At 38.3% G+C, this 10,585-nt stretch overlaps 2 protein-coding genes across 3 annotated transcripts; one reads left to right on the top strand and one right to left on the bottom strand.

Annotated features, from left to right (window-relative positions):
• Positions 1-844: 844 nt before the first annotated feature.
• LOC104890121 (pentatricopeptide repeat-containing protein At3g16610) lies at positions 845-4,333 on the top strand. Its single transcript, XM_010675492.3, has 2 exons — positions 845-3,519; positions 3,652-4,333. The coding sequence occupies exon 1, from the start codon at positions 1,005-1,007 to the stop codon at positions 3,441-3,443; it is 2,439 nt and encodes an 812-aa protein (XP_010673794.1). The 5' UTR covers positions 845-1,004; the 3' UTR covers positions 3,444-3,519; positions 3,652-4,333.
• Positions 4,334-5,188: 855 nt separating this feature from the next.
• Positions 5,189-10,120, bottom strand: LOC104890122 (hypothetical protein). 2 transcript variants are annotated; one of them, XM_010675494.4, is made up of 3 exons: positions 9,391-10,120; positions 6,595-6,758; positions 5,189-6,479 (listed from the first exon to the last, which is right to left on the bottom strand). In XM_010675494.4, the coding sequence occupies exons 1-3, from the start codon at positions 9,992-9,994 to the stop codon at positions 5,394-5,396; spliced, it is 1,854 nt and encodes a 617-aa protein (XP_010673796.1). In that variant the 5' UTR covers positions 9,995-10,120; the 3' UTR covers positions 5,189-5,393. The 2 variants fall into 2 exon arrangements, with proteins under 2 accessions (XP_010673796.1, XP_010673797.1); XM_010675495.3 differs by having other exon boundaries at positions 9,402-9,572.
• Positions 10,121-10,585: the final 465 nt, after the last annotated feature.

Below are 10,585 nucleotides of genomic sequence, written 5' to 3'. Positions count from 1 at the left end.
AAAGATAATCACTTAACTAATACACACATTCAACCTCTTTTGTTTAATTTCTATGAGCGTAAATAATTTCACTTGACATCATTGAATAAAAAGAAAAGGATAAAAAAAATATCAATAGATTCCCGGTCGTTATTGTCCTTGAGAATGAAAATAAAAATATTACTCCTAAATATTTATCCTCTCTCCTGTTCTTTCTAAGATAAAATACCTCAAATATAAAGTTAAATCACGGATATGTAACATAAGCTTCAATTCTTGTATCACGTATTCACGTGTTCCAATCTAAATTAAAGCGTGTTGTATCTTGTATGTATATATACTCGTACATGTACTGCATATTATACAACTTACGGAGCAATTGGTCTTGTAAGAGACCATCTACTTTTAATTTAAAATTAGGCACGACCCAAGCCCATAATTAAGAAGAGAACATGCCATTTTGTTTAATATAGTGACCAATTGAATCTATTTAGGGATCAATTTAAGCTACTCAGTAATGACATTCTTTTACTCATTAAGTGACTAGTTTATTCCATTTAGTAACTAGGTTAACCTGTTCGGTAAGAATACCGAGTTATTTTTTGAAATGGTTCGTTATAGTTCGAGAATCAAGAAAATAAAGGAAGAAGAAGAGAAGGGATAACTAGTATAGTGTTAGATTAGAGTGAAATGGAATGAACTTGTTAAAAAAATTCAATTATGATTTTATCTAATTTTATGTTAAAATTAAACCGTCTAGTCTGATAATTTATACTTACGGAAAAATCAATCCTTGGAAAATAAGAATATAAGGTTGGACAATATTTGATGAAGTCGTCATACAAAGATTTTGAAAACCCAAGAACAAAAATAGAGTGATTATTAAAGAGAGTGACTTAATTCCTCTCATATCACTATCAGACTATCTCTAGTCTTCTACAATTAGAATTTCGATTAAACTCCTCTGTTTCCCTCCAAAACCATCAAATCCAATCTTACCTCAACATTCAACAATCTCTTCTTCTATGTTCTTCAATCATGCTCGTTTTCTCCCTCTAATTTCTCCCATCTTCATCACTCCCAAACTCTTCTCCTTCTTCTCAACAACACCCATTAAAGCTCTTCCACCATCATCACCACAACACCATTTTCTCTCTCCAAACTCCATTGATTTACTCCCTCTACTCTCTTCTCTGCAATCTCTTCAACAAACCAAACAATCCCACGCTCTCGCTCTCCTTTACGGCCTTCTTCCGTCAAGCGTATCTCTTTGTGCTTCTCTCATTCTTAACTATGCTAAATTTGGGCACCCCCTTATTTGTGAATTTCTCTTTAATCAATCTGTGTTTTACTGTAAAACATCTTTCTTGTGGAATACCCTTTTGCGAGGTTTTACGATTTCTGGGGTTTATGATGTTTTTTATGTTTATAATCATATGATTCGATTCGATGTTAGGCCGGATGATCACACTTTTCCTTGTGTAATTAAGGCTTGTTCTGATCATTGCTTGGCTCAGAAGGGTAGGGAGATTCATGGGAGTTCAATTAAGCTTGGTTTGGATAAGCATGTGTATGTGGGAAATACCCTTTTGGTGTTTTATAGTAGATGTTCTGATTTTGTGGGTGCACGTAATGTGTTTGAGGAAATGCCTGAGAGAGATGTTGTGTCATGGAATACCATGATTGGGGTGTTTTCTGATAATGGGTGGTCTAAGGAAGCGGTTGAAGTGTTTTTAGAGATGAAGATATGGTCTGGGTTGTTGCCGAATGTGGTTAGTGTTGTGAGTGTCTTGCCAGCTTGTGCTGAGCTTAAGGACGAGGTGATGGCGATGATGATTCATGGTTATGTGGTTAAGGTTGGGTTGATTTGCCAGGTGAGGATTGGTAATGCACTGGTTGATGTGTATGGAAAGTGTAGAAAGTTGGATAGTTCTTGGCAAGTTTTTGATGAAATGGTTGAGACGAATGTCGTGTCTTGGAATGCCATTATTACAAGCTTTGCTCATGCGAGGTGTTATAGTGATGCTTTACATTTGTTTATGCTGATGATTGACGCGAACCAGAAGCCTAATGATATCACCTTTTCAAGTTTGTTACCAGTTCTTGTGGAATTAGATTATTTTGATGCAGGGAAAGAGGTTCATGGACTTAGTATTAGAATGGGTCTGGATTCTGATATCTTCATATCAAATTCATTAATTGACATGTATGCAAAAGCAGGGGATTCCGGTAAGGCTTCTAGCATGTTTCAGAAGATGAGTGTGAAAAATGTTGTCACGTGGAATGCCATGGTTGCTAATCTTGCACAAAATAAGCTCGAGCTAGCTGCAATAGGACTTGTGAAACAAATGCAAGTTTTTGGTGAAACTCCGAATGCTGTAACTTTCACGAATGTTTTACCAGCTTGTGGTCGAATAGGAGCACTTCTCTCAGGCAAAGAAATACACGCGAGATGCATTCGGAAGGCAGCTGTCCATGATATATTTCTTTCAAATGCCTTGATAGACATGTATGCCAAGTGTGTTGTTGTTGACCTTGCGCAAAATGTATTTGATCTCTCCATTAGAGATCAAATATCATACAACACAATGATAGTAGGCTATTCACAATCCATTCATTGCTTGAAGTCTCTTAGTTTGTTTAAAGAGATGGGGTTCATTGGTATGGAGCGGGATACAGTTTCCATTGTAGGTGCTGTTGCAGCTTGTGCAAATGCTGCAGCACTAAAGTCAGGGAAGGAGATTCATGCATATATCATAAGACGGTTGTTTCATACACATTCTTTTATTTCCAATTCACTTTTGGATCTTTATATGAAGTGTGGAAAGATTGGTTTAGCTCAAAATATCTTTGAGAGGGTTCACAAAAAAGATGTAGCCTCATGGAATACAATGATTCTAGGGTATGGAATGCTTGGTGGATTTGACACAGCAGTCTCTCTCTTCGAAGCGATGAGGGAAGATACTGTGGATCATGATTCTATCTCATATATAGCCGTTCTATCAGCTTGCAGTCACGGGGGACTTGTTGAGAAGGGAAAGAAGTACTTCGAAGAGATGAAGGCTAAAGGCATTATGCCGAAAAATATGCACTACACTTGCATGGTTGACCTTCTTGGTCGAGCAGGACTGATGGAAGAGGTCGTGGAGTTTATTAGAGAACTTCCATTTGAACCAGATTCCAATATTTGGGGAGCTTTACTAGGTGCTAGCCGAATCCATGGGAATATAGAATTGGCAAAATGGGCTGCTGAGCATCTTTTTGAGCTAAGACCTGAGCATTCTGGATACTATATTCTGCTCTCAAATATGCTTGCAGAAGCAGGTAGGTGGGATGAAGCAACAACGGTGAGGGAACTTATGAAGACAAGGGGGGTCATAAAAAATCCTGCATATAGCTGGGTTCAGAGTCGTGATCAGGTTCGTGCTTTTCTGGTGGGGGAATCTGCAGAGAATTGGAGCTAGGTTACGCACTGACATATGAACTCTGGTGTCTCCAAACTGGTTTTACAAGTCTGACAAGATTCAGATTATGTTTGAGGTAGTGCTGCAAAGGGATCTCATTTACAGCAAGTTGCTATAGTAATAACACCTTCTAGACTGTATACTCTGCAACACTGCTACCTTCTGAAATATGTAGTTCTATCTTCTAATGTATGTATGCACTATGCAGGTACATTGTGCATGCTTCACATAACACGTAAGATAGTCCAAATCGGGCTCCAGCCTCCATGTGATTGCCTCTTTGTAGATGAATGTTTCATACCAGCTTAGGATGGTAATGAAAATTCCTAAAATATATCAGTACGTCATGGCAATTCATTTATGAAGGCATCAGAATTCGGACAAGTATATCGTCCATATGACGTCTGATGCTTGTATCATCCAAGGCTAGTTGCGACTTTGACTGATTTAGTTGGCTTCCAATATGATTCTGGTGGGGTTATACAGTTTGCCTGCACTGTATGTATTCTTGACAGTGAGGTCTCTGTTAGTTATGCCCTTCTGACTTGCTGCGGTTCAATAATGACGGACGTTGGACCGATTTTAACTTTCATTTGAGTTCAAAGGGAGGCAGGTCGGCTCATGAAAGTGTATTCCAAGCGAAGGCTTGAGAACGTTGCCAGAGTTGGCAGTGCACCTCTTCTTCATGCTGATAGCAAAGTGTCCAGGATCTTATTAGTTGAATGATCTGGACACAAGAACTTACATGTATGTTTTTTATGTTCTATTCTCTTAAACCCTGAATACTGTAAGAAATCAATTTTTGAGGTTGGATGGAAATTGTAAAAGATATGATATCAACAATTAACATGATGACTGAAATTGCTAATAAACATTTTGTGCACAATCGACATACTTTCTCATCCTCTATGTACTTCCTCCGTTCTAAATTAAATGCAATAATTCCGTTTTTTCACTATTCACACTTTTCACTTTGACTAAGGTTTATGACTTGTACATAATGAAAAACATAGTAAAGTGTAATCTTATTAGATTCGTCTCGTGCCATACTTTTTCATAAAATGTAATTTTTATAATTTTTACTTTTATGTAATTATAGATATTTGTGGTCAATATAATGTCTCGATATGCGTAAAAGTGAATTTGTTGCACTTAATTCAGAACGGATGAAGTAAGAGGCTCCGTTTTATTATAGACCAGTTGGATTCAGTATTTGAGTTAAGACTATTTTTCTAGCTATTACATCACTAACAAAGAGGCAACTACATTTTTGCCCTTACCTCACCATTCTGTGTCTCTGCTTTGAGTCCTTCAAAATCGCCTACCCTACCTCCATGGCTCCATCACATTCACCCTTCTGCTTTTTAGTTTTTGTCCGACAATGGATGTCTGAGACAACGAAGCTTGAGGGAGATCGAGAGACAGGAGAAAGTGGTTCCGAAACAGCTTACAAGGGCAAGGAGCCGAGGATTTTTCAAGGTCTCGGTTAGGGCAAGAAAGACTTTACCCCCTTGTTAGACATATAACAGTTAGATATGAAGTGTTTCTTACTCCAAAGTAATAGGCCTTATAAATTTTGGTGAGTTTGAATTTGGACTTTCATCATATTACCCTTGACAAAGAACTTCACAAGAGAGATAACCATCGCATGATGCAGGTATATGATAAAATCTACATGGAAAGATGGCAATACTTCAACTTGTTTACCTTTTAGAAACACCCACAAACATCCAAACAAATGGAGCTTTCAAGGAAATGCCTATTTTCATTCCGATTTCGAGTCATTCTATTTTCTGATCCGTTGATTCATATACAGGCAAAGAAACCAAAAAGAATAAGTGATCACCGTACACGATTACATACAGAGCACAATTTACCTATGCTATGCTAACAAAAATAAGGCCGCGAGGTAAGAGAAAAGGAAGAAAGAGATGTATATTCACCGGCTTATCATGATTGGTGACAGATCACAGCTTTGCAAGAAGAGTCACTGTCAATAATCCACATTCCAAGTTCTTCAAGATGTTTACGCACTGAATCCCTGTCCATCGCAGCTGACCATGTAATCATCTTAGTATCTGTTGGTAGCGATTGATTTCCATTGACTTCCTCAAGTTTCAAACTAAAGCCTATATCATCAACACTCTTCAATCTAAGTGCATGATTTTCTGCAAATCTTTCTACGATATCAGCAAAATTTCCCTTCTCTTTCTGTGATGAATCTTGGGTAACTAGTGACTCAACAGAAGAAGCAAATTTCTCAACAAATCTTACATCCCAAACTGCCTGAGAAGATGACGAGCTCCTGACAACGAAAATCCTAGAGTTTTTACCTACATAGAAGTTGTTCTTTATGGAAATAGTGGAATCGAGTTCCGGGTTACTGCTCAGTGGAAGCATGTCGGAAGTAATCACCCAACTGTCAAATCCGGAATCCAGGATTTTCTTAATTACATAAGCTTTCACCACTGTCTCTTTGACTAATTCTGAACTTGTTTTCTTACTTCTTGTGATGCTGTCAAAGACTTCCTCTGTAACAATCACAGGGTGCCCTCTCCTAGGCAGATCGTGCAGCAAATCTGATTTAGAATTAGGGACCATAAAAATGTAGTTTTGAATATTAAGCCTCTCAAAATGGCATATTAAATTCCTTATAATCGCCTCTCGAGAATTCAATAAGCTGACCAACAAGACAGGTTTTTGTTTCCCCATGGTATGAAGAATTGGACCAATTTCATCAAGTTTCTTTGCAACTCTTCCAGGAAGTATTCTTTTGAAGCAGAAATCATACCATTCTAGATTACTCAAAGATGGCATTTCCAGTGGGTTGATATCAAAGGATTTTCCTTCCAGCAACTGTGAATCAGGACCGGCTGTTTTCCCATAGTTAACACCAGCATCTCTGTGAGAGATACTAAGAGCCCTTTCATGAAGGAAATTCGTGTAGATGTTATAATAACCGCGAGAATGAACAAATTTAATGAACCATGGAGTCCATATCCTCTCTCCCATTCTTTTGTACCATCCATTTGTCACCTTCATTCATATTAACACATTCAGTTGAAAATCAGATTTATGTTACAATTGCAGAGAATTTGATGGTTCAAGGATAAAGAACAGTGAGAGGGAAAAAAAAAGCAGAATAATTTACCATTCCTTCGAGAACTGGCTTAATGCCCTTGGCCTTATGATCATCATACCAAAGACGGAACTCCTTCCAGGGTCTTGGAAAGAGAAGCTGACCCCAAGTTCCAACCAACTGGTAGAGAAAGAGTCTGGTTCCACTATCCAAGTTCATCTTGTTCCCATGTTTGCCTGATGTTCGATAAGCAACACACAAAGTAATGAATCAGAAACTATAGATAATTGATGGTGCTGAATTAGTTATAGAGGCTCATAATTAATCTTGTAAGTTGTTACCATAGACCCTTGTCTAAAGAAATGTATGTTTGATTTCCATGATCCTGTTTCACTCTAAGAGAGGTATTAGAGACTGTTTGGTTGGGAGAAACACATTTTCCAAAAGACAAAATACTTAGTAGTTTTCCCATTTTCCTTTGTTTGGATTGTAAGGGGTGGAAAAGTTTTTGGAGTGGAATAAAAAACATTTTCGTTTTTTAACAAAAAAATCCCACATTTTCTTCCCCGTTCCTTACCTTCTGCTTTCTCTTCTCCCATTCATCCTCACCCCACCAACTTCATTTTCCTTTTTTCTTTCTAAGTTTATATAAACGGCAACCAAACAAACTGCAATTGTCCTTCTTTTTTCCTTAGAAAATGTTTTCAAATTTAGTATCCATTGAAAATGTTTTCTGTCCAACCAAATGGAGCCTCCATGTAAACAAGAAGACATATACAGATTGCTTTACAACCAAGTTCACATGGAGCAGGGGGTGTATAAAGCATCAGTTTCTTTATGAATGTCATTGAAATTGTTACTAAAAATCATGTTACTGTTGCAAAGCTAGAACCATGTATACAAGTGCACGGGGGTGATAAGGATGATGTGAGATGTTTTTAAATTTCAAGCATGACGACAGTCAACAGCACAGAAGCAGCAATGACTCAAGGCTAACAGTAAAAATATGAAAATGGAAAATGCATGGTTGCAAATATTTCAATTTTAAGCTGACAACTTCAATGGTATGTCAAGCAATGGAAAAATGAAATTATTGACAGCTACTAAGAAACTATTTGGACTCTTGTTCAAGTTTTAGTGCTAATGGGATCCTAAACACAAATCATCAATAACCCTGAAACAAAGTCCAGCAATGATCATTTGCCAACAGGGACACTCCCGCCTACCTTAAATAAAACATCACATAAGGCTTTATAACATGCAGAAGATCTGCTCACAGTAATACACTAATACTCCCCCCTTATCTACTAGGAGTAGTTCATTGTAATTGTTCATCTCTGAGGCTCTCATTAAGTAATCTGTGAAGTTTCAAATTTCAGTTTCATCTTGCTTTGAAAAAAAAAAGAAAAGAGATTTGGTTCTCGCCAAGTCCAACAATGACCATCACCACAACTCATCCTTGGCTATTCCACTGGAGACTAGGGAAGTCAATATGTTTACAGCTTACACAAAAACTCCTAGAAAGAAGCTCCTACTAGTTCAATGCAGGAACTAAAAAAACAAAACAATTATTCTCAGCCACCTAAAGATGCTTAGAGTGTGTTTTGTTAACATTTGTGGAGAGAAGAGGAGCGGAGGGAAAGGGGGATGAGAAGAGGGAAAGAGCATGCTTCCACTTTCTTCTAAATCTTTGAATGTAGGAAGATTTCGTCTATGATGGAAAGGAATACGATCCCTCCAATAATTTTCCTTTCCATATCCAGCTATCTGCATTTCATATCCAAATAAGCGAAAATAGATCCATCTCCCTTTCCTTTTCCCTCATCCAAACACTGTTACTTTCACTCATTGACAGATCCTAATGGAGCAGCTTAACAAACTGACATCATTACATATAAGCTTCCAATGACCTGGAGCAAGACCTATAAATTTACTAATATTGATGCTCCAGCGAATTCAGAAGACAACAAGTGAGGCTCCACTAAATGAGAAAACGCTTCACGTATCCATATCGACTCACTTGAGTTCCTTGCATTTGAATAACCCGAAAGACCTCCCTAGTCCAACCAATTGCTTTCAGTAAAAACAAGGTTGGGGCTGTGATAGTCCTACACCTAAATCTTAATCAACTACACTAGTGCCATTCAGACATAATAGAACTTTAAGGCTCTAAAGTTGGCAACCATTAAGCTTTACTACAAGCCTCTCGCTCTAAAGTTGGCACTCCTAATTCAGACTACAACCACAAATTCCGAACTAGTTCTAAGGAAGCTCGGATCTACACAGCGATACACACTTTGTAGTTCTTACTACCCAATGCCAAAAAATTAGGCACTTCCACATTAGTAGCTTCAACTTCTTAGCAAACACACAACACAGAATAAACAAGCCAAAAAGTAGCTAATCTCAACTCCAACCCATTAAACCCACATCATTCCACATATAAAACAATCTATGTAGCATGGGTACTTCTTCTAGGTCACGTACTCGTACCTGTACTCGTATCCTGTATGGGTACGCGTACCCATTCCTAAAATTTCAAAATCTTGCCTTTTTCTGCCCCCCTACTCAAATCCGCCCCGTCCCCGTACCCGTATCCGTCTATGTGCAACATAGAAAACAACACAATAAAGCTCTCTTCTAATTCATTTCAATGAACAATCCTACATCATTCTATAATACAAATTTCCCACACAAAAAAAATCACTCCAATTCCATTCATTCTAATCACAAATTCTCATGATTTCTTATGACAACATCAAAAAAAAATTCAAATATTCTACTCTAATCAAATAACAAAACTTTACAAATAATAAAACACCATAAAAATCTTCAACAAATTAATAATTAAAACAAAGTATGAAGTACCTGGGACAAACCTTGGTCGTTGAAGTGAAGCACCATAAATCCAAGGACTAAAATTGGAGTAATTATAATAATAATTCAAGATTAAACCTTTAAGAAACTGATAATAAAGAGGAGAAACCTCCAAATCATCTTCCACAACAAACACAAACTCATCATCTGAAGAGGGCCACCAAGATTCTAACCACTGGGCCTGCAAGCCCACATTAAGAGTCCTATAATGGACCAACTTTTTCCCAAAAGCCCACTTAAACCCATCAACAAAGTCCAAGATTTTGTGGGAATTCTCAAGCTTTGGGCCCAAATCAGATGAAGATGATGAGTTGTGAAAGTGGTCAATGAAGATGTGAAGGTCAATGGTGTCCCCAAAATAGCGGGCAGAGGAGAGAGAATTTAGGCAACGAGAGATTGAAGAGAGGCGATCAAAGGCAAGAACTTTGATGGTGAAAGTGAAGGGATTCGAGGGTTTTTGAGGAGAGAGAAAGTGGGTGATTGGTGGGTTAGAGAGAGAAGTGGGAGGAGATAGAGAGAAGTGAGTGAAGATGAAGAGAATGAAGAGAGAGAGGAGGAGGAGAAGTGAAAGGTAGTGTTTTTTGGGAGGTGCCATGGAAGAGGAGAGTGTGAGTTTGAGTGAGATGGGATCATAGAAAAAGAGGAGAGAGAAAATGGAGTGAACAAATTGGAGTGAGAGATATGTTCATATGTTGTGTTGGGTTTTCTGTTGGTTTGACTGTGTGAGGGCTATAGGGGGGTCTTGAGCACCACTATCGTCATCAGCCAAATCCATTAGGCCCCTTCATTGAGATATATCAACTCGTTGTTAGTAGTCGACATGACGACAACTATTGCATAGATAATTGGTGGTTAAAGGAGTGTGAAGAAGGAACGAGGTGAGTTTGTATGTGAGGGCCATAGGTGGGTCTTGAGCCTCGGAGTGTTCGCCACCACTATCGTCACCAACCAGATCCATTAGGCCCCTTCGTTGAGATATAATGACTTGTTGTTAGCACGTAACAGTTGACAAGACAACAACTATTGCATAGATGATTGGTGGTCAAAGGGTTGTGATTTTGTGAAGAAGGAATGAGGTGGGTTTGGTTGGTGCCTATCGTGGTGAAAGAGTAGTAAGGATGACTCGAGGTCGTGTTGGGCCTATCAGATCTGGGGGTTTAGCTAGGTTTGCAACCAATCGCAGCAT

The sequence above is a fragment of the Beta vulgaris genome, chromosome 4 (assembly GCF_026745355.1).
Source record: "Beta vulgaris subsp. vulgaris cultivar EL10 chromosome 4, EL10.2, whole genome shotgun sequence".
NCBI classification, from domain to species: Eukaryota; Viridiplantae; Streptophyta; class Magnoliopsida; order Caryophyllales; family Amaranthaceae; genus Beta; species Beta vulgaris.
This window is presented reverse-complemented; position numbering and strand designations above follow the sequence as displayed.